This window comes from Pezoporus occidentalis, unplaced genomic scaffold (genome assembly GCF_034315485.1).
Source record: "Pezoporus occidentalis ecotype Australia unplaced genomic scaffold, CSIRO_AGI_Poc_V1 ctg202, whole genome shotgun sequence".
NCBI lineage: Eukaryota > Metazoa > Chordata > Aves > Psittaciformes > Psittacidae > Pezoporus > Pezoporus occidentalis.
The window spans coordinates 1,178,002-1,198,905 of NW_026913879.1; the positions used below are offsets into that span (position 1 = coordinate 1,178,002).

Here is a 20,904-nt window from a genome sequence, read left to right on the forward strand (position 1 = left end):
TACCTGGGAGGCCTGAGGGTGTAAGAAGGGGGTGGCAGTGCTGCAAGAGCCATGGGGCTCAGTGGGGACACGGGGATGCCACCGCCCTGGCCCTACCCCGGATGCCAGCACCCTGCGGGCTGGCAGCGAAGGCAGCGATTTCCCAACCGGTACCAGCAGCCCCCCCGGGTCACGGCCACCGAGGAGTCCGGACGGTCCCCAAGGAGCTCCACCGGATGGCTGCGAAGGTGAGGGTAGGGCTGGGGGTCTCGGTGTGGGGTCCAGGGTGGGGGACATGGGGCTCGGGGCACCTTCCTGCCCGCGCTGTGGGGTGAGCTGGCAACGGCAGGGCTTGCACAATCCCCGGCTGACGGGGGCCGCTGCCCGCAGCGCTGCACCGCGATGCCACCGGGACCCATCCTGCTGCTGGTGCTGGCTCTGCTGCCGCCGGGCCCCGCCGCGCCCTGCTCCCCGCAGCCCAACGCCACCCGGTTCGTCTGCACGGAGCCCACGCTGCGCTCCCTCCCCGCGGGGCTGCCCCGCACCACGCTCGCCATCTCGGTGGAGTTCACGGCGCTCTCGGCGCTCCCTCCCTCCGCGCTGCTGCCGGTGCCGCGCCTGCAGGAGCTGCACCTCTCCTCCAACCGCCTGGCCTCGCTGCCCGCGGCCCTGCTGCGCCCCGCGCCCGCCCTGCGCGTCCTCGACCTGACCAACAACCTCCTGAGCGACCTCCCCGCCGACACCTTCAGCAGCAGCCAGCGCCTCCAGCACCTGGTGCTGCGCGAGAACCGGCTGCGGGCGCTGCGCCCCGCATGGTTCCAGCATCTTCCCCGCCTGCTCTGGCTCGACCTGGGCTCCAACGCGCTGGCGGAGCTGCCGCCGGGGGCTTTCCGCCCGCTGCGCTCCCTGCGGAGCCTGGACCTGTCCCGCAACCTCCTCGCGGCGCTGGGGCCGGGGGCGCTGGCCGGGCTGGGGGCTCTGGAGCGGCTCGACCTGGAGGGGAACCGTTTGCTCACGCTGCCCCCCGCAGCCTTCGCCCCCGCGCCCGCGCTGCGCCTCCTGTTCCTGCAGGAGAACGGGCTCCAGGAGCTGCCCCCCCGCATCTTCCTGCCCCTGCACCACCTCCGCGTCCTCGACCTGGCGCGGAACCGGCTGCGGGCGCTGGAGCTGCCCCCTCCCGGCCCCGGCCCCGCGCTGGAGCTGGACCTTGCGGGCAACCCCTGGCACTGCGGGTGCGCGCTGCGGGCGCTGCTGCGGAGCGCGGCCCCGCTGCTCAGCGCCGCCGCCGACACCCGCTGCGCCAGCCCCGCGCACCGCCGGGGGCAGGAGGTGGCTGCGCTGAGCGGGGCCGGGGGCTGCGAGGACAACGGGGACGGGCAGCAGCCGCCGGGCCCATAGGTGAGGGGCTCGGTGGCACCGCAGGGGCTCGGGGGTGCCACCTCCCTCCCCGCCGCGTTGTCCCCGGCCCATAGGAGCTCTCCTGGGGAAACCGAGGCGGGGAGCGTCGGGCTGCAGCTCTGCCCTGTCCCCGTGCTGCGGTGCCTGTCCCAGTGCCGCCCAGCCCCACCGTGCCTCAGGCTGTCCCACGTCCCTGTCCCCATCCTGCCCCTGTCCCCACCGCACAGAAGCACATTAAATGCCATCGCTTGGAGCCACCGCGTTTTCTCCTGTGTTTCATCCCATGAAGCCCCCAGTGAGGGGCACCACATCCCCCAGCCGTGCCTGGCCCCTTCTCTCCCTGCTCCCTGCCTGTGCCTGTCCCTGTCCCCATCCAGGCACCGTTCTCCCCCCGGGGATCACCCAGCACGCCCAGGCGCTGCTGTCCCATGCCCTGAGCACCCACAGGGGTCAGGGCAGACCTGGAGCCCTGAGCGGCTCTGCTTGGCACGGGGACACCGGGCTTGGGGACATTGGCACGGAGATGTTTGGCATGGGGACACCGGGCTTGGGGACATTGGCACGGAGATGTTTGGCACGGGGACACCGGGCGCTGGGTCACTTGGTGTGGGGACACCTGGGGGGTGTGTGGAGACACTTGGCATGGAGATGCTTGGCGAGGGGACAGCGGGCATGGGGACGCACGTCAAGGGGACGACTGGCATGGGGGGGCTTGGCACGGGGACGCCTGGCATGGGGACACTGGGCGGTGGCTCGGTGCCCCTGGCCACCTCCCCGGGACGGGGTGACCCCGTCATGTCTCCCCCCTGTGCTCCCTGCCGTATCCCCCCGTGCCCCCCATGTCCCCGTGTCCCCCACTGTGACTTCCCCCGTGCCCCCCATGTCCCCGTGTCCCCCACTGTGACTTCCCCCGTGCCCCCCATGTCCCCTCCCGTGTCCTCTCCGTGTCCCCCCACGCTTCCCCCTGCACCCCCCCCGTGTCCCCCCTTTTCTTCCCCCCCCCCTCCCCCATTTCTCCCCCTTTAGGGCCCGGGCCCAGATCGTGTCCCGCGCACGTGGCGACCACCCCCCAACTCCCGCCCCCTGGTCCCGCCCCTCCATCCTAATTGGTGGAGACGAGTCCCACCCCTTCTCTGATTGGCTCCCGCCGCTGACTGGGAATCCGGGTCTGGGCGGGAGTCGGGAATCGCGACCGGGAATCGCGACCGGCCCCGCGCCCCCAGGGTGAGGAGGGCTCCGGGACTTGGCGGTACTCGGGGGGGGGAAGCGGGGCCGGGGAGGAGCTGCGGGGGGGTTCGGGTGTTTCCGGGCCCGGGGGTCTGCGGGGGCTGGAGGGGGGCAGAGCCTGTGCGGCCGCAGGGGCAGGGGAAGGGGGGTCCCCGGTGCCCCCCTCGGTGATGGGACCCGGGGAGCAGCAGGAGGACACCGCAAAGCTCGGAGATGCTGCGGGGGGGGGGGGGTCTGGGGGGAGCCTCCGGTGGCTGCGCTCCCTGCAGCGGGTCCCGGGGCTGCCCCGGCCGAGGCGGCGGTGACCGGAGGCACGTCCACACTCGGGGCTTGCGAAGGGAGGACCCAGCCCCGCTTCCGGCTGAGTCACCCGAAAACCCCTCCCCGGCCCCAAACCCGGGTGGGGGGACCCAGGAGGGGCTGGGGAAACCCCCCCTGATAGGGCAGGGGACCACCCCCATCCCCAAACCCTTCCCGCTCCCCCGTGACACCCCCTTGAGTAGCTCCGAGGCCTCTCACTCATGTAACGGGGTCCATGGGTCTCAGCCCTCTGAGGAGTAAGGGTTGGCTGGGGGGACACGGACGGACTCAGCCCCACCGTGTGCTGCTTCCCTTGGCATGGAGAGGGGTGGCTCTGGGGCTGGGGGTCCCCGCTGGGCTCAGCCCCCCCCCATTGGCCCCCCATGATCTTGCTCTTCCTCCCATTGCAGCCACCGCTGCCATGTCCTCCGACGGCTCCGTGCCACGCGAGGATGGGCAGGAGCTGAAGGTAGGGGTGCAGGGAGCGCTGAGGGGGGGCTGCGGGTACCACCGGTGCCCCCAGCTCACCCCCAGCACCCCCGGCAGAGCGTGGTGAGCCGGGTGGCCAGCCTGGCCCTGGTGAGCTGCGCCTGCGGCGCCGTGTCCACGGCGTACAGCTCCACCAAGGAGAGCCACCCCTACGTGCGCTCCGTCTGCGATGCTGCCGAGAAGGGGGTGAAGACGCTGACGGCGGCGGCGGTCAGTGGGGCACAGCCCATCCTCACCAGGCTGGAGCCGCAGCGTGAGTGGGGCTGGGGGGGGGACACCCCAAAACCGGCCCCTGCAGAGCCCTGGAAAGGCAGCAAGGGAGGAATAATCTGGTTCCATGTCTCTAGATTGCCATAAACATGGATGTAAAGGGCTGGAGGAGGGAGAGGAGAAGCTGGGGAGGGGAGGAGGGGCAGCACCCCACAAGTTTTGGGGTGCCACCAAAACTATTCCTATAGCAGCACCCTGGAGGGGCAGCAGGGCAGGGAAAAGCTGGTTTCTCATCTGTAGTTTCCACCTCTAATAAATACACTTGCAAAAGGCTGGAGAAAGCTGGGGGGGGGGCAGATACTGGGGCACCCCATGAGCTTTGGGGTGCCCCAAGGCCTGTCCCTGTCAGCGCTCAGCAGGGCGTTAAACCCGTCTGTGCTCCCGTCTCCAGTGTCCACCGCCAACGAATACGCCTGCAAGGGGCTGGAGAAGCTGGAGGAGAAGCTGCCCATCCTGCAGCAGCCCCCGCAGCGGGTAACGTCTGCCCCGGGTGAGGCAGGGGGGTCCGGCGCTGGGCTCGGGGCTGGCGCATGGCGTCCCTGTGCTGTCCCCTCCCAGGTGGTGGCCGGGACGCGGGCGCTGGTGTCCTGCACCGTGGGCCTGGCGCGCGGCGCGGTGCAGGGCGGCGTGGCCAGGACGTGCTCGGCGCTCAGCACCGTGGCGGGGTCCCGCGTGGGCCAGATCCTGGCCACGGGGGTGGACTCGGTGCTGGGCAAGTCGGAGGAGCTGGTGGAGCGATACCTGCCCGGGACGGACGAGGAGCTGGGTGAGTGTCAACAGGGCTCTGAGCCATCTCCTCAAGCCAGGGGTGCTGGAGCCCCCTCACTGCTCAGCACCACCCCGGCACCGCTTGCACTCAGCGGTCCCTCTGCAGCGCCAAGCCCCATGGGATGCCCGTGGCCACGGCGCAGGGGATGATTCCCACCATGGGGAATGCTAAGGCGGGGAATACAGCACTGCACAGGGTGACCTCTCACCTGGAAACCAGAAAGCAAATATAGCCCCACGCTGGGTATTTATAGCTTGGCAAGGGGCAGTGGTGGGCAGAGATGGCCCCGTGTCATGGCAGAGGTGACCGGAGACACCGCCTGGCTCCTGGTGGCACCTCCACATGCACCCAGTGCCCGAGCATCTTGGGGGTGGCACCTCCATGGGGCGCAGAGCGCCAGGGATGCTCCGGTATTGGGCTCTTTGGTCCAGGCAGCGCTGGGGGAGCGGTTGGACCTGATCCTCCTCAGGCTCTTTCCCAACCCTGTTTATGCTGTGGCTCCCTGTGGGTTCCCCCCCCTGTCCCTGCAGTGGTGGCGACGGCGGCGGGCACGGAGGTGGCAGCGCTGGGGCAGCAGAGGCGGTGGCAGAGCTACTTTGTCCGCGTGGGCTCGCTCTCGGCCAAGCTGCGGCACCGGGCGCTGCGGCGCTCGCTGGGGGAGCTGCAGCGGGCACGGCACAGAGCCCAGCACGTCCTGGCCCAGCTCCACCGCACCTTCGAGCTGGTAAGGATGCGGTGTGGACCGCGCCAGCATCGGGGGGTGCTGGTACCCGCTGCGGTGCTCCCGCCTCGCTGCCCCGTCCCGCAGATCGAGCAGATGCGGCAGGGCATGGACGGGCCCCTGTACGGCACCCGGCAGCGGCTGCACCGCATGTGGCTGGAGTGGAGCCAGCAGGAGGCTGTGCCCATGGAGGAGAGCGAGGTACGGGGCTGGATGCCCATGGAGGACACTGAGGGGTTGGGGGGGGGGGCGTGCCCGTGGGGAAGACAACAGCATAGGGCTGGGGTATCCATAGATGACATCGAGGTGTGAGGGCCTGCGGCCATGGTGGACGCCATGTGTGAGTCCGGGGTGCCATAAAACACACTGAGGTGAGGGGTGGTGGGCCATGGCCATGGAAGACAGTGAGATACGGGGTTGGGGTCTGTGTGCATGGAAGGCAATGAGATACGGGGTTGGGGTCTGCACGCATGGAAGGCAATGAGATATGGGGTTGGGGTCTGTGCGCATGGAAGGCAATGAGATACAGGGCTGGGGTCTGCGTGCATGGAAGGCAATGAGATACGGGGCTGGGGTCTGTGCGCATGGAAGGCAATGAGATATGGGGTTGGGGTCTGCACGCATGGAAGGCAATGAGATATGGGGTTGGGGTCCCTGCCTGTGGAGGACACCATGGCCCAGGGGTCCCCCGCTGCCCGCAGGTGGAGGCGCGGACCCTGGCCATGCTGCGGGGGCTCCTGCACCAGCTCCATGCTGCCTGCACCCGCCTGGCCGCCGGCATCCGGGGCCTGCCCAGCAGCGTGCAGGAGACAGCGGGACACGTCCGGCACGGCGTGGAGGGCGTCCAAGCGTCCCTGTCCCACGCCCGCTCCCTCCATGACCTCTCGGAGCTGGTGGTGGCGCAGGGCAGGGAGACGGTGCTGCGAGCGCAGCTGAGCATCGACGAGATGCTGGAGCACGTGGGCGAGCACGCGCCCCTGCCCTGGCTCGTGGGGCCCTTCGCCCCAGCCCTGGTCGAGTACCCAGAGGATGCCCCCCTGGAGATGGCCAAGTGGGAGGGCTGTGACACGGTGGAGGGCCACCACATCCACACCGCCCCACGGCTCAACCAGCGTTGAGCCCCCGGCACGTCAAACTGGGGCGGCACCCACAGCAGCGAACCCCATCCCCGCTGGGGACGAGGTGGCGTGGACGCGGTGACCGGTGTGGGACCCGGGATGCCGCACATGGGGGACTCGTGAGGGGATGGCGGCACACGGAGGAAGCGGCGTGAGCGGGTGTCCCGGAGCACGGGGAGCATCCGGATGTCTTTTAGCAGCTTCAACGCACTTTAAAGAAGTAAAACAACTTTTTAGGCCTTAAAAGTGATTCACAGCCCCTTGTGGCGACGCCAGCACCGCGTCGGGGGGCTCAGCACGGGCGGCAGAGATGGGACCGTGGGACGGGGAGCGCACGGTGGGTGCGTGGATGGGGAGAGCCGGATGGGTGCTGGTGGGTGCTGCGTGGAGAGTGCCGGTGCTGTTGGACTGTGACCCGCGGCCGTGTGGCACCGAACTTTGCCCCGTTGTCACCGCGGCGGGGCTGGGCTCTGGGTCTCCCTCACACCGGGGAGCAGCGTGGCCACAGGACCCGCAGGACCCCGGGACTGCCCGTCCTGCTGCCGCCGGCAACCACCGGCACCGGTCTGAACGGGGACAGGTGGGGGGGGCACTGGGAGGGGGGTTTCCCAGGGTTCGGTGTCAGGGGCCGTCGGTGCAGCCGGGATGGGGAGATCCGGTCCTTGCCGGGGGGGGGGGGGAGGGTCCGCGCAGCCCCGTCCCGGGGCCCCGGTCCCGGGGGGATGCGCTCGGGGGGGATCCGGTCCCTGGAGGTGGGGGTGGGCGCATCCCCGACCGCGGAACCGGATCCTGCAGCGGCCGCGGGGCCCGGTCGGGGTCGCTGCAGCCCCGGGCCCCGCCGCTGCCCCCTGGCTCGGGGCTCCCGGACCGCCCCGGGCCGGCCCCGCGGGGCGGGTCCCGGTCACATGCGCCCGGGGCAGGGCCCCGCTCTATAAAGGTCGGAGGGGAGGAAAGGGGCGAGCCTGGAGCGGAGCTTCCGGAGGTGAGCGGGGGCCCGGCCCGCGGGGGCTGCCCCGGGCGGGGATGGGGGGGGGGGTAACGTGGGGTTCTCCCCTTCACGGTTCCCCTTCCCCAGCCCCGCCATGGCCGCCAGCGAGCCCGGGACGGAGCAGCCCAAGGCTGAGGAGGCGCAGGTCAGCGCGGAGAGGGAAGGGTCCGGGGGGGTCCCTGCTCTGGGGCACCTGAGTACCCCGAAGACATCCTCGGGGCGTTGGGGGTCCCTTATTCCCTACGGGATTTGGGGCGCTATCGTTACCCCCCCCCCCGTCCTTCTGGTGCCGCAGAGCATCGGGTCGCGGGTGGCCAGCCTGCCGCTGGTGAGCTCGGCCTACGGGATGGTGTCCACGGCGTACAGCTCCACCAAGGAGAGCCACCCCTACGTGCGCTCCGTCTGCGATGCTGCCGAGAAGGGGGTGAAGACGCTGACGGCGGCGGCGGTCAGTGGGGCACAGCCCATCCTCACCAGGCTGGAGCCGCAGCGTGAGTGGGGCTGGGGGGGGACACACGAACCCCAAACTGGCCCCTGGAGGGGCAGCAGGGCAGGGAAAAGCCGGATTCTTATCTGTAGTTTCCACCTCTAATGAATACAAAAGGCTGGAGAAGGCTTGGGGGGGGGGGATACGGGGGTACCCCATGAGCTTTGGGGTGCCCCAAGGCCTGTCCCTATCAGCGCTCCGGCGCCCAGCAGGGTGTTAAACCCGTCTGTGCTCCCGTCTCCAGTGTCCACTGCCAACGAATACGCCTGCAAGGGGCTGGACAAGCTGGAGGAGAAGCTGCCCATCCTGCAGCAGCCCCCGGAGAAGGTACCGTGCTGGGTGGGCTCAGTGTGTGCCCCCCCTCCCCGACCTGCTTAACAGAGGGTTGTGTGTGTGCCCCCCAGCTCATCTCGGACACCAAGCAGCTGGTGACCTCCACGGTGACAGGGGCCAAGGATGTCCTGACCAGCACCGTGGCCGGGGCCAAGGACGCGGTGACCAGCCGGGTGACGGGTGTGATGGACATGACCAAAGGGGCCGTGCAGGGCAGCGTGGAGCTCACCAAGTCCGCGGTGAGCAGCGGCGTCAGCACGGTCATGGGCTCCACTGTGGGCCAGATGGTGGTGAGCGGGATGGGCTCCGTGCTGGAGAAGTCGGAGGAGCTGGTGGACCATTACCTGCCCATGACGGATGAGGAGCTGGGTAAGGAGCTCAACCCCCTGAGGATGCCCCGTGGGTAGGGGTTGAGCAGGGCCATTGGCTCTACGTGGGCATGCGGCTTCTGTCCCGCAGCCAAGCTGGCCACGGCCGTGGAGGGCTTCGAGCCGGAGCAGCAGAGGCAGCAGCAGAGCTACTTCGTGCGCTTGGGCTCGCTCTCGACCAAGCTGCGGCACCGGGCGCTACAGCACTCCCTGGGCAAGCTGCAGAGCGCCCGCCAGAGCAGCCAGGAGGTGCTGGCCCAGCTCCAGGGCACCCTCGACCTGGTAGGACCCATCCCCGTGCGTGCCCGTGCCCCTGCCCCGCTTTGTGCCCGCAGCAGCGCCTCCAGCCCAGGCTCTGTCTCCCCGCAGGTGGAGCACCTCAAGCAGGGCATGGACCAGAAGCTGCAGGGGGGGCAGGAGAAGCTGCAGCAGCTGTGGCTGGAGTGGAGCAAGAAGCAGCCGGGCAGTGGCAAGGAGCTGGTGCCGCCGGAGGTAGGTGGAGGACTTGTGGGGGGGGGGGGATCTCGCCATGGGGTCCCCATCCCCTCACGGCGCCGTTGTCCCCTGCAGGCGGTGGAGTCGCGCGCGCTGGCCCTGCTGCAGGGCTTGACCCAGCAGCTCCAGAGCTCCTGCCAGCCCCTGGTCTCCAGCCTGCAGGGGCTCCCCGGCAGCCTGCAGGACACGGCGGCGCAGGTCCGGCACAGCGTGGAGGGGCTGCGGGCGGCGCTGGGCTCCGCCGCCTCCCTGCAGGACGTGACGGGCACGGTGCTGGCCCAGGCTCGTGCCAACGCCGCCCGAGCGCGGCAGCTGATGGACGAGCTGGTGGAGCACGTGGCCTGCAACCCCCCGTTGACCTGGCTCGTGGGCCCCTTCGCCCCCTCGGGCCAGAGCGCGGTGGAGCTGGAGCTGAAGTAGCAGCGCCTGCCCCATCCGCCGGGGCGCTTGCTCCAGCCCTGCCCAGCCGCAGTAGAGCATCTGCTACCCCCTGCCTGGCCCCCATTGCCCATAACCTTAGTGCCCGCCTGTGCTGGGGCTGCACTGATGTGCCTTGGTGCTCCCAAGTGCCTTTGGGGTGACCTCTGTCCCCCGGTCGGAGCCCCCCCCTTGTCCCCTCATCCTCAGTGCCTTCAGCCCTCCCTGGTCTGTGCGCTCGGGGACGGCTCCCAAAGCAATAAACTCTGGTTTTGCATGAGCCCGAGTTGTGGTTTGGGGGGGGGGGCAGCGGGGTCCCCATGGTTCCATGTGAGGATGATGATGTCATAGCCCTGTGTGACCTCACAGCGCCTGAGCCTTGGAACAGAGAGGCAGGAGGGTGCTGAGCCCCCAGGACCCCACAGCACCCGCAGGACACTGGCCTTGGCCTCCCTTCGCCATGGCTGAGGGTGAGTGAACAGGGCCCCCCTGACCTCCCCCCAAGCCCCTGCCCTTGTGGGACCAGGGACACCCCCAGCTTAAGGGCAGGACCTGCTCATTGTATTGATGATGCTCCCATCATAGGCTGGGAGCAAGCAGGGCCCCCCCTTGCCCTCATCCCATGCAGCAGCAGCAGCACCCTGCTCTACCCCATCCAGTGGCAGCAGCCACAGGGCACGGTCTTGAGATGCAGCACTGTAGCCCCAGGGTCCCCTATGCACCCCTCAAAGGAGGTGAGCACCAAGGCCCCATCTTGTGGGCTCCTGTGCCCCTCTTGGGATGCTGCAGCTGAAGTTCCCACTTTGCTTGGGGACCCCCATGCATCCAGACCAGCACTAGCAGCCCCTTGGTTGCAGCCACCATCTGAGGGGGGGACCCCCCAACCATATGTGTGCCCCCCCCATGCCCAAAGTGCCATTTCCCCCCTCCCCAGAGAACACAGAGGAGCTGCAGCAGGAGCCCGCGGTGCTGCTGGCGCAGCGGCTGCAGGACACGGTGCAGCAGGCCCTGCGCCGGGCACGGCACAGCATCGGCGAGGTCCAGAACCCCTTCAGGCAGGCACGGTCCCTGCGGGAGCTGCTGGGGACCGTGGTGGCCCGAGGCTGGGAGATGGTGGCCCAAGGCTGGGCGGCTCTGGTGGCGTACCTGCTCCAGCACCCGCTGCTGCGGTAGAGGGAAGCGTGCTCCAGCCTGAACCAGCTCCAGCTCCGGGTGAGGGCTGAAACCCTCCTCGACCCAACAACAAGGCTCTGCTCAAGCTCACGTCCGTATCTTGGTGCTATTCCATGCTCCCTCTGCAACGATGCGGGCTGCAACGGCCCAAGGCGAGGGGGGAGGTGGGGGGACACCAATGGAATGACCCTGGATCTGCCTTTAAATCATGGAATCAGGGCATGGTTCGGGTTGGAAGAGATCTTAAAGCTCATCCAAATACCCCTGGGTGCTGGCCCAAGGGGGGGGGTACACCTTGATGGGGCAGTGTGGGGCTTAACCAGCCCCTCAAGGGGCACAGGGATGCAGCCCTCTGTCCCCATCTGCCATCCCCAGCATCAGGAGCTGGGTTCCCTCAACGTCCCTCCCCATCTCCATAGCATGATTATGGGGCTGAGCACAGCACAGCACCCCCCCCCACCTGCCCCTGCCCTATTGGGCAAGAGGCAAAAGGTTTTATTTGGGTTTTGTTTATGGAGCATGAAATCAGCCCTGGAGAAGCAAAAAGGAGCCAACCTCTCCCCAGGGCAGGGTTACAGCAAGAGCAGCCTCTGAGCAGGGCCGGGGCATGGCCACAAAGAGGACTCAGAGCTGGAACATCCTTGTTTTCCATGGACAAAAGCCTTGGATCATGGCAAAAGAGCAGGCAAAGGGGCAGAGCTGCTGCTGCCCAGCAGGCAGGGCCCTGGGGTGGTGGTGGGGGGGTCCCAGTGGCAGCCCCGGGCAGCAGAGCCTCAAGAACCACACGCTTGGGCTTCATTAAAAAACCCCTTTATATTCATTTCATGTGGGTTGAAATCACGAGAAATCAGGGAGGAGGAAAAAAAAAACCAACCCAAATGAACCAAGCCCAAGGGAACAGAACAGGACCAAGCGAGGGGACGAACACAGACAAACCAGCAGAGCCCCGCCGGGGCCAGGGCACGGGATGAGACCGAAGGACATCAGCTGCTGCGCGGCGTGCAGTGACCCGAGCAGAGGAAGGCTCCCCCTCGCAGCCCCTCCACCTCCTCCTCCTCCTCCTCAGCTCTCCTCCACGTCCTCCACAGCCTCCACCGCGGCTCGCTCGGCCTTGGCGTAGTCCTGCACGCTGCTGGCGAGAGCAGAGGCCTCAGCCCCTGCAGCCCCTCTCCCGCATCCCGGGCTCATTCCCAAGCTGGGAAACCCCTGAGCCCCCCCCCATCATCCCTGTGCGAGCCCAGCCTGGCCGTGCTCCACATGCAGGGGTCCCCCCCCATGCTCACTTGTTGTGGGGCTCCTCCGTGGACGCCTCCAGCTCGCTGGCTCCCAGCCCTTGGCTTTTGTCCTTCTCCTCTGTGCCCTCAGCCTTCTGGGACAGGGATTCACCATTCACAGGGCCTGACAAGTCTGAAGGGAAGGGAGAGCCTCAGATGCACAGGTCCTCACCGTGAACCTCAGCCATCCCAGGGACCCATGGCCACGGGTTGTCCCCATCCAGGCACAGGACACGCAGCTGAGCACGGGGGGACCCCAGGTCTGCCCTGACGAGCAGGGCCCCAAAGCCTCCATCTCCCCGGCCCAAAGCAGGCGTCGGGGCGGATTTTCCCCAGCAGCTCCTCTGGGAATGCTGTTGCAGCATCCCGGGACAGCCCCAGGCAGGGGCTGGAAGCTCTGGGTCACGGAGCCAGCAGCCAAGGGCGTCTCCGGTCCTGCAGCTCCCTGGTGCCTGCGAGCAGTCACCCAGAGCCAACCCCAGCCCAGAGGCACCCAAAGGCTCTGAGCTTCGCCCTCTGCTCCCAGTGCCACCAGCGCTGCCTGGTCAGTGCCGTCCCACCCCGGCAACAAGGGCCTGGAGCTAACCCCCGGGGCTGCCAACCCCTGCAGCACCGAGAGCCAGCCCTGCCCCTGGCCCCAGCGGACGGGAGATGCCCCGCATGGCTCCGTGCCCGCACGGAGCAGGGGCCACCCCGAGCCACGCAGCAGCGGTACCGGCACTCGGCTCCTCGTCCCCCTTCTCATTGCGGGGCTCCCCTCCTGCCAGCTTCTCCTGCCCCTTCTCCGCCTCCCCCTTGTCCTTCTCAGGCCCGGCTTTGTTGGCTTTCTGGATCGCCTCCATCTTTGGTCCGAGCACACGCGACTTCAACCGGGTGTAGACCTCAGCAGCTTTCTCCATCACGTCCTTGTTCGCTTTATAGCGACGGATCTGCACCAGGAAGGAGAAGGGATGGGCTCAGGGCTGGGGCGGCCCAAGCAGGCTCCTGGCTCCCTGCAGAGAGGAGGGAGCCTCTGTCCTACCTTCTTCAGCGTAGCCACCACGTCAGTGTGCTTCTGGAGGATGTGAGAGGTGACCTGGAGTGTGCCCAGCTCTTCTAGTGCATTTAGACACCGCTTGATGTCCTGCAAGGGTGACACCGAGATCAGAAGGGGCCTGGAAGGCTCCCCATGGGCACCTGGGGCAGCACCGTCCCCTCCTGCCAGCCAGCAAGGCAAGAAGAGGTGCAGCCAGGCTGAGCCCCCGCAGGGCTGGGAGCCAGGCTGAGCCCCCACAGTGGCCGAGGCCGCAGCAGGTAACGCACCGGGTTATCCACCTTCAGCGCAAACTTGATCTCACTGTGAAGCTTCTGAAGTTTCTCTTCCACTGTGGGCTCTGGAGCAAGAGAGAGACCTCAGTGGCATGAGGCCACCAGGGCAGAGCACGGGACCTCTCCCCCAGCAAGGGCTTGGTTTCCTCCTCCATCTCCAAGGTCAAACACAACCTCAGGGGCCTCTCTGAGGAGCAGGGGTTGGGGATGTTTGTAGGAAGCTCCCTGATGCCTCTGCACGCCCTGCACTTCCCAACACGAGGCCAAGGCACCACCACACTGATCCCTGCGGGAAAGATCCCTCCTCTTCCCTGGGATGGGGGAAACCAGCCCTGGATCCCTTCTCTCTGCCTGTGATGGTGAGCAACGGGGCCCTCACCCTTTTTCTTCTCCATCCTCCTTTCAGGGATCAGGTCGGATTTCTTCCGGCCTCGTTCCACTTTCAAGGGTCTGTGGAGGTAAAGGAAGAGGGAAGATTGCTCATGGGAAGCCCCTGCTCGCTGCTGGGCTCACCGGGAGGGCGATGGCGCTTCGGGTGTGCACCCCAGAGCCCTGCCATGATGCCACACACACATCCCAGCTCCCAGGCAGCAGAGCCCTGAGGCAGCAGCTCCCCCATTGCCCAGCTCCCAGTGACTGCAGCAAGGCAAAGCCCCAAACATCGCCCTCTGGGAGATGGAAACCAGCAAGGGAAGCTCCTCAGCCTGGTCTCCCAACACCTCCTCCAGCCCCTCCAGCTCTAGGAGGCAGCAGGGAAGGGACCTGGCCCCTCCATGGGTGCTGCTGGCACAGGGCAGCTCCACGGGAGCCCCATCCGCAGCCAAGGGATGGGCTGGGCAGCAGCAGAGCGACAGCACCGTCCCCAAGGACAAAGCTGCAGGAGGAGGTGCTGACTTGTTCCGTGGCTTCTCCTCTGCTCGGCCCCTCTTCTCCTTCTGATTTGGTTTCCTTGACAACTCCGAGGGCTGCTTCTTCGCTGGCTTCTTTACCTTGGAGGAGAGAACAATGCAGGCGAGAGGCTGAGCCCTCCCTGCTGCAGGGGGAGAGATGCCACAGCCATGGCCAGCAATGACAGCGGCCACCCCACTGCTGCCAGTCTGCAGGGTGCAGGGGCAGAAAGGAGCCAGCCTGCAGCACAGTGAGTGCTGCTCCAAAAGGGAATGTCCTGGTACCTGGAGCTGTCCTCCCACAGCAGGCAGCACCCAAACGGCTGACCCGTGGATGCTCCCACACATCAGCATCTTTGTGCTGCTTCCCCAGTCCCCCTCCATGGGGAGGAGCTGGACTTCACCTCTGCCCATGGGCAGTGTGGCTCCCGAGAGCCCTCCACAACCCTTCCTGTGCTTCCCATCCAGCTGATGCCCCCCCAGGCCCCAGGGAGGACAGCAGAGAAAATACAATGTGGTGAGAGGGAGAGCATCGTGGAGATGCTGCACCCAGAGCTGGGTGGGTATCCTGGGCCAGGGGGAGAGCTCCCCTGTGCAAAGCATGGACGTCCCTATGGACACAACCCTTCCCAGGGCTGCATGGGCAACCTCAGTGTAATGCAAGGTCCCTGCCCCTGCCTGTGGTCCCTGCCAGGTTGCTGATGGGCTGCCTGCTTGTGCCCAGCTCTGCACTCACCTCTTTCTCCAGCTCCAGCTCAGAGTCCGAGGAGGACGGGGCCTTGGCCCGGCCTTTCCGGCCCTTTTTGGCCACTTCATCCTCTGCGCTGCTGTCCGAGTCCGAGTGCACCTCCTCGCTCTTCTCTGCCTTCTCCTTCCTCTTCTCTTTCTCCTCCTTCTCCTGCTCCCGGAGCCGACGGATCTCTTCCTCCTGCTCCCTCTTCCTCTTCTCCTCCAGCTCCCGCCGCCGCTCCTCATCCCTCCTCTTCCACTCGCTGATGCGGTCCACGTCGCTGTCACTGTCACTGCAGGGGATGGAGCTCGCTTGGACCCCTTGTGCAAAGGGGACGAGGTGAGGCTCCAGCCCAGCCCCGAGGGTGATGGCTCCCCGTTGGTCTCACCTCTCGCTGCTGGAGCTGGTTGGGACACGCTCAGGCTTCGGTTTCCTGCCCCGGGGCTTGGGAGGGGGTTTCTCGGCTGCAAGACAACGGGGAGATGCTCAGCAGGAGCCCTGGCTGTCCCTCTGTTAATAACAAACAGCCCCAGAGTGAGGGGGCAGAGGGCTGTTGAGATGGGCTGGAAGGTGTCTGCGGCAGAAGGAGCCCCCGAGCTTCAGGAGCCCCCAGAGCCTCGCATCTCCCCAGTCCCCCAGGGACCCCGCAGTGGCAGAAGCGGCCTCCTCAGTGTTACCTGGCTTCCTGCCCCGTGGAGCCTTCTTCACAGACACATCCGAGTCCGAATCCGAGTTGGAGTCTGACTTGGCCATGTTCACAGTCGCATTCCCCAGCTCCGAATCCGAGTCCGCTTTGGAGTCTGAGTCGGAGCCGGACTCCACTTTCTGCAGGCACAGAGTGGGGCTGGAGCACAGCAGCACAGGGTGCAACCAGGCCACTGAGGCACCCACCAGGTCCCTCCCAGCACCGAGCCTCCATGCAGAGCCCTGCACCCCTGCTCCAGGCAGTGCAGACCCCAAAGACCCCTCACGCAGCACCACAGACTCAGGGTCTTTTACCTTCTTCTTCCTCCCCGCCGCCGGCATCCTCCGTGGAGCCCTGGCCACCGGCTTCTTTTCGGGAGTGAAGTCCTGCAGGAAAACACAGGAAAAAACAGGGAAGAGTCTCACGATGCTTTCAGAAGCCAGGGAGGCTCCTTCCAGCCATGCTCCAGCCCTTTCCCCACCAGCACATCCCAATCTCCTCTCACCTGGTCACTGTTCTTTTCCGACTCGGAGGACGATTCCGAGTTCTCCTCTTCCGTCCCGGAGGGGCTGCCCTGATCCAGGTCACTGGAGGACTTCCGAGGCCGTTTTGCCACTGGCATCTGGTGTGTGAGGAATGACAACATGAGAGCAGCTCATTCCCCTCCACCCACAGCACAAAGGCAGCGAAGGGGGTGGCCCAGCTCTTCCTGACCGGCCCCGCAAGAGCAGCCATGGGCACTCAGGAGAGATCTGGCTTCTCTAGGGTGCAAACTCCACCAGGGCTCGGCCACGGCACCACCTCACAGACAACAGGAGGCAGGCACTGAACCCCACTTCCCATGGGAGGATCCAGAGGGAGCTGGTTTCACCACCACCTCCTGCCGTGCTGCGGGGTGGAGGGAAGCTCAGTGGTGGACCCAAGGAGCAGGCCACCTCCTGTCCCCACCGCGTGGCACCCCCTCAGCCCGCACCCACCTTCATAGGCAGCGGTTTCCGCTTGAGCCCGCTGTGGTCGCTGCCTCCGTCCGAGTCCTCATCGCTTTCCATCTTCTCCGTGGTGACCCCGGCCATGGCAGCGTCCTCCTCATCGTCCCCAGCATCGCTTCCCCCCATGGGGTCGTTCTCGGGCACGTCGCTGTCCGAGGAGCTCGCGGGCTGCAGACACGGGGACAAGAGGTGGGTTAGGGCCTGGAGGGGCTGCACGCGGAGCAGGGAGAGGAGAAGGGGCACAGGAGGGTGGCGAGCGATGGATGGCAGCATGGAGCAGAGGGGTGTGAGCAGAGGTGTGTGGCACAGAACCCTTCAGCGTGGCTCTGGGCAGCACTAGGAGCCCTTCAAGGAGACCCTCAGCAAACCCCTCACACAGCACCCTGAGACCACCAGCAGCACCTTCCCTGCTCAGCCTGCACCCATTGCCAAAGACCCTGCAGAAACCTCATCCTGACAACCCCTCCTGGGCAAGCAGACCCCAGCCCTCCACAGCCCTCACGGTGCCTCCAGCGTTCCCCTCCGGTGGCCACCAGGCCTCTTCCTCCTCGGGTGGCTTCACCCCACAGCACTTCACACACCTTCCCCACTGGAAAGGTCCCCGTGAGAAGTCCAGCATGGCGACCAGCGTTCGTCCCGGTTGGCATCTCCCGTGTCCTGTTCCCTTGATCCCATGTAGGAAAGCTCTCCTGACTTCTCCCCAGCCCATCAGGAGGTTCCCCGTGCAAGGACGTCGCATCCAAGCTCCCATCTTCCAGACTGATTCACTGTCTTCGTGCACGGCAGGGTCGGTGTTCCCAAAGCCAGGATTCTTCCAGCACTGGAGCCTTCCTGCTTCCTTGTCCTTCACTGATCCCGGCACCTCGCTTCACTTGGGTCCCAAAGCCAACAAAGATCTCTCCTTCAGTCTCTTCTTCTGCTTCTCCAAGCAGTGTGGCCTCAAGATGCAGTTGGTGTTGGTGAGCCCTGGGGGGGCCACTGGTGTCCCCACGGTCCTTTCATCAGAGCAGGGCCCTCACCAGAGGTTTCTTGTGGAGCCCCTGCACAATGCAAGTGCTGCCAACCAACCTCCCAACAGCCCAGCTGGAGCTGTTCTCCAGCTCTTCGGGCACCTCCATGGCCTCACCTTCCCCTACATCTGCAGCCTTGGGCCCGAGCATCTCCTGCAGCTCAAACCACATCCTGTGTCCTGCCCTGGCAGCAGCACAGCCGAGGGGCTCGGCCCCAGAGCCCAGCTGCCTGCAGACCCCCTTGTCCTCGCAGCCCACCTTAACCTCCCTCTGCCTCCTCAGACCAGCTGCCTGTGAAGCCGCGTTGGACGCCTCCTCTGAAGATCGCTACGCACGAGACTGCACCACACAACCATGGCTATGAAATGCCCACGCAAGCAATTGACGGCCAAGAGCCATCTCCTGGCCTGCTCTGAAGCTCACCGAAGGAGCAGCCCAGTGGCTTTTGGCTCAGGACCTCAGAGATGGATGAAGAGCAGGGAGCGCCCAGCAGTTCGCACGCAGGAGCCTCGAGCTGAGCAAGCCTCAAGTGTTCTCTGTGGCAATGAACTCCTCCACGGCTTGGGCAAGCAGCACAAAGCACAAGCCCGGATCCACCTCAAAGCTGGGGCAAAGGCGTCTTCCTCCAGAGGAGGAGGAGGAAGGGAGAGGGCAGGGAAGGGAAGCAGCCCTGAGGAAGGCAGTCTGGGAGCTGGAAGCACATCGGCACGGCAGCAATGAGAAGCAGAGAGAGGAGGGAGGCAGGCGCCGCACTCACCGGGGGGGCACTGTAACTGGCATGGGGGTTGTTCTGGATTTCCCACAGCCCCTCGTTGAAGCCTTTCCTCTTGTTTGGTTTCCCATATTTGTCTTTGTATTTCTCATAAGGGAAGAGATCTTTAGGGCCCAAGAAGGCGCTGGAGAGAAACAAAGCAGAGGTGAGGCTGGGGCGGCAGCGGGGGCGCAGCCCGGAGCGGGGAGCGAGGCAGCGCTTACGTCTCGTGGGTGCCGAAGAAGAAGATGGGGTACTTGTTCGGGGGGGGTTTCACGGCGCCGTCCGCGATGTCATCGATCTGAAAGGAAACCCAAAGCAGGGGGTGGTCAGAGAGAGCAGCCGGAGCGTCCCCTCGCAGGCAAGCATGGACACGCGGGATCTCTACAAGAGTAACAGAAGGGATCCTCGTGGATGAGCTCGGCGCGAGGTCGTCGCTCCACCGCCGGGCTCAGCGCCCAGGGAAGCCTTGTGCTACTCCCCAGAGATCCATCGCCCAAGGGAAGCCCCCTCCGGCTCCAGAGGGTCCTTCCTGGCTGAAGACCGGCTGCAGGAGAGGCCCCGGGGCCGCCCCGTCTTCATCCAGCGCCCGTCCGTCCGCTCCGCCTGGTCGGGAGCCTCGGGGTGCTGGGGAGGTCTTCGGGGGGAGCCTTCCCCAAAGGAGCAAGCAGCTAAAGCAGGAGGGGCCGCAGCGTGGAGGGACCGAGAGGACGACAGCAGAGCACGGGCACGGCGGGGATGGCGGGGATGGCATCCCAGTCACGGCGCGGTGCAGCCAAGCAGCGTCGTCTCCAGCACCCTGAGCCTCCCCGGTACCTGCCAGCGTCTTCCCATCGGGTACCTTCAGCGCATGAACCTGCCTCACCAGGCACCACCACGGGCCCCATCCGAGCCCCCCGGCGAGCACGTCCTGCCCTGCTCCATCGCATCTCCTCCAGGCACCACAACGCTGCCACCCAGTCACACGCGCTCCATCACCCCCAAACTGCTTCAGCACCCGCGTGTGTGCCCCCATCCGTGACAAGGGACAGAGCCCCAGACCCCTGCTCTGTGCTCCCCCCAGACAGAGGGTGGGTGATGTCCAGGCAGGGAGCTGGGAAGGGGCAGTGGGAGGATGAGGATGGAGGGTGAAGGGAAGGGATGTGAGGGACACCCCTATGGGGTTCGGGTGCTGGAGCACCAGGAGAGGAGGGGTCTTTGGTCCCTCCCCAGCAGCAGGGAGGGTCCCCAGGGCAGGGGTGCCGGGGGTGAACCAGGGCTGAGGTCCCGCGCCATCACCCCAAGGGGGTCAGGGTGTCCCCTGGGTGCGGCTGGAACGGGAGGGCTCGGGGCTGTCAAACAGCTCCTGGGCACAGGTCCCCCAGGTCACCCCCCCATCACACAGGCACCGGTGTGGGACCCCCAGCCCGGCGCCCTCCCTGCACAGGTGCCCACGCAGGACCCCCGGCACAGGCTGGTACGCCCCATGACCTGTACCATGCCGGTCCCCCCCATCCTGCGCGGGTGCTTCCATCGGGGTGCCCGGCCCCATCCCAGCAGCGCCAGCGCTGAGCCCCCACCCCAGCACGGGGAGCGGGGTCCCCCATTCCGCTCAGAACACCCCATTCTCACCCCGGGTCCCCGGGCCAGTGCGGTGCTGGGGGCAGGCCGCCCACGGCAGCGCCCGGTCCCATCGCAGGGCAGCTCCCGGTGCGGTCCCCTCCCGCTCCGGGACACCCGGTCCCGGGTCCATCACAGCCCCTTGTGCCCCCTCCCGTGCCGGGACACCCGGTACCGGGTCCATCACAGCCCCTTGTGCCCCCTCCCGCTCCGGGACACCCGGTACCGGGTCCATCACAGCCCCTTGTGCCCCCTCCCGCTCCGGGACACCCGGTACCGGGTCCATCACAGCCCCTTGTGCCCCCTCCCGCTCCGGGACACCCGGTACCGGGTCCCGCACAGCCCCTTGTGCCCCCTCCCGCTCCGGGACAGCCGGTACCGGGTCCATCACAGCCCCTTGTGCCCCCTCCCGCTCCGGGACACCCGGTACCGGGTCCCGCACACCCCCGCTCCGGGACACCCGGTACCGGGTCCCGCACACCCCGTTGTGCCCCCTCCCGCTCCGGGACACCCGGTACCGGGTCCATCACAGCCCCTTGTGCCCCCTCCCGCTCCGGGACACCCGGTACCGGGTCCCGCACACCCCCTTGTGCCCCCTCCCGTGCCGGGACACCCGGTACCGGGTCCCGCACACCCCGTTGTGCCCCCTCCCGCTCCGGGACAGCCGGTACCGGGTCCATCACAGCCCCTTGTGCCCCCTCCCGTGCCGGGACAGCCGGTACCGGGTCCATCACAGCCCCTTGTGCCCCCTCCCGCTCCGGGACAGCCGGTACCGGGTCCATCACAGCCCCTTGTGCCCCCCTCCCGTGCCGGGACACCCGGTACCGGGTCCCGCACACCCCGTTGTGCCCCCTCCCGCTCCGGGACACCCGGTACCGGGTCCCGCACAGCCCCTTGTGCCCCCTCCCGTGCCGGTACGGGATGCTCGGGCCCGGCACCACGCCCTCCTCCCGGCACCAGCCCCGCTATGGGATGTCCGCTCCGTCCGCTCCTCGTCGGGCGCCGCCACCAAGCCCCATCCCGGGGCAGCGCGGCCCGGCCCCGGCCCCGGCCCCGGTCCCGTTATGGCACCTCCACTGCGGAGCGGGCCCGCGCCGCTGCCCGCCCGCCCCCCGGTGCCCCCCGCGCGGCGCCGCGGG

The 20,904-nt window shown here is 67.1% G+C and overlaps 4 protein-coding genes across 4 annotated transcripts; 3 read left to right on the top strand and 1 right to left on the bottom strand.

Moving 5' to 3' along the window:
- Positions 1-62: 62 nt before the first annotated feature.
- Positions 63-1,579, top strand: LRG1 (leucine rich alpha-2-glycoprotein 1). The gene is made up of 2 exons (XM_062618762.1): positions 63-227; positions 370-1,579. Exons 1-2 carry the CDS (start codon positions 102-104, stop codon positions 1,375-1,377), a joined length of 1,134 nt encoding a protein of 377 aa, XP_062474746.1. The 5' UTR covers positions 63-101; the 3' UTR covers positions 1,378-1,579.
- A 925-nt stretch (positions 1,580-2,504) lies between these two features.
- LOC134163677 (perilipin-3-like) lies at positions 2,505-6,517 on the top strand. The gene is made up of 7 exons (XM_062618772.1): positions 2,505-2,601; positions 3,315-3,373; positions 3,451-3,646; positions 4,055-4,426; positions 4,969-5,156; positions 5,241-5,354; positions 5,855-6,517. The coding sequence occupies exons 2-7, from the start codon at positions 3,326-3,328 to the stop codon at positions 6,269-6,271; spliced, it is 1,335 nt and encodes a 444-aa protein (XP_062474756.1). The 5' UTR covers positions 2,505-2,601; positions 3,315-3,325; the 3' UTR covers positions 6,272-6,517.
- A 713-nt stretch (positions 6,518-7,230) lies between these two features.
- On the top strand, positions 7,231-9,641 carry LOC134163672 (perilipin-3-like). Its single transcript, XM_062618761.1, has 8 exons — positions 7,231-7,253; positions 7,347-7,404; positions 7,555-7,750; positions 7,991-8,073; positions 8,151-8,448; positions 8,539-8,729; positions 8,817-8,939; positions 9,018-9,641. Exons 2-8 carry the CDS (start codon positions 7,354-7,356, stop codon positions 9,360-9,362), a joined length of 1,287 nt encoding a protein of 428 aa, XP_062474745.1. The 5' UTR covers positions 7,231-7,253; positions 7,347-7,353; the 3' UTR covers positions 9,363-9,641.
- A 1,938-nt stretch (positions 9,642-11,579) lies between these two features.
- On the bottom strand, positions 11,580-19,053 carry HDGFL2 (HDGF like 2). The gene is made up of 16 exons (XM_062618773.1): positions 19,032-19,053; positions 18,391-18,616; positions 18,173-18,311; positions 16,394-16,573; positions 15,922-16,038; positions 15,731-15,802; positions 15,409-15,556; positions 15,120-15,195; positions 14,738-15,023; positions 14,009-14,103; positions 13,494-13,564; positions 13,109-13,179; positions 12,828-12,929; positions 12,522-12,735; positions 11,816-11,939; positions 11,580-11,661 (listed from the first exon to the last, which is right to left on the bottom strand). The coding sequence occupies exons 1-16, from the start codon at positions 19,051-19,053 to the stop codon at positions 11,595-11,597; spliced, it is 2,010 nt and encodes a 669-aa protein (XP_062474757.1). The 3' UTR covers positions 11,580-11,594.
- Between the last annotated feature and the right edge of the window lie 1,851 nt (positions 19,054-20,904).

Excerpts from the sequence above, each read along its gene's own strand:
- LOC134163677 (XM_062618772.1), top strand. The coding sequence starts at position 3,326 with ATGTCCTCCGACGGCTCCGTGCCACGCGAGGATGGGCAGGAGCTGAAG. Across the intron at positions 3,374-3,450 it reads AGGATGGGCAGGAGCTGAAG|AGCGTGGTGAGCCGGGTGGC; the intron begins GTAGGGGTGCAG and ends CACCCCCGGCAG. Across the intron at positions 5,355-5,854 it reads TGCCCATGGAGGAGAGCGAG|GTGGAGGCGCGGACCCTGGC; the intron begins GTACGGGGCTGG and ends CGCTGCCCGCAG.
- HDGFL2 (XM_062618773.1), bottom strand. The coding sequence starts at position 19,053 with ATGGGGCCCGTGGTGGTGCCTG. Across the intron at positions 18,312-18,390 it reads TTCTTCGGCACCCACGAGAC|CGCCTTCTTGGGCCCTAAAG; the intron begins GTAAGCGCTGCC and ends GTTTCTCTCCAG. Across the intron at positions 15,557-15,730 it reads CGGCGGGGAGGAAGAAGAAG|AAAGTGGAGTCCGGCTCCGA; the intron begins GTAAAAGACCCT and ends CTGTGCCTGCAG.
- LOC134163672 (XM_062618761.1), top strand. The coding sequence starts at position 7,354 with ATGGCCGCCAGCGAGCCCGGGACGGAGCAGCCCAAGGCTGAGGAGGCG. Across the intron at positions 7,405-7,554 it reads CCAAGGCTGAGGAGGCGCAG|AGCATCGGGTCGCGGGTGGC; the intron begins GTCAGCGCGGAG and ends CTGGTGCCGCAG. Across the intron at positions 8,074-8,150 it reads TGCAGCAGCCCCCGGAGAAG|CTCATCTCGGACACCAAGCA; the intron begins GTACCGTGCTGG and ends TGTGCCCCCCAG.
- LRG1 (XM_062618762.1), top strand. The coding sequence starts at position 102 with ATGCCAGCACCCTGCGGGCTGGCAGCGAAGGCAGCGATTTCCCAACCG. Across the intron at positions 228-369 it reads TCCACCGGATGGCTGCGAAG|CGCTGCACCGCGATGCCACC; the intron begins GTGAGGGTAGGG and ends CGCTGCCCGCAG.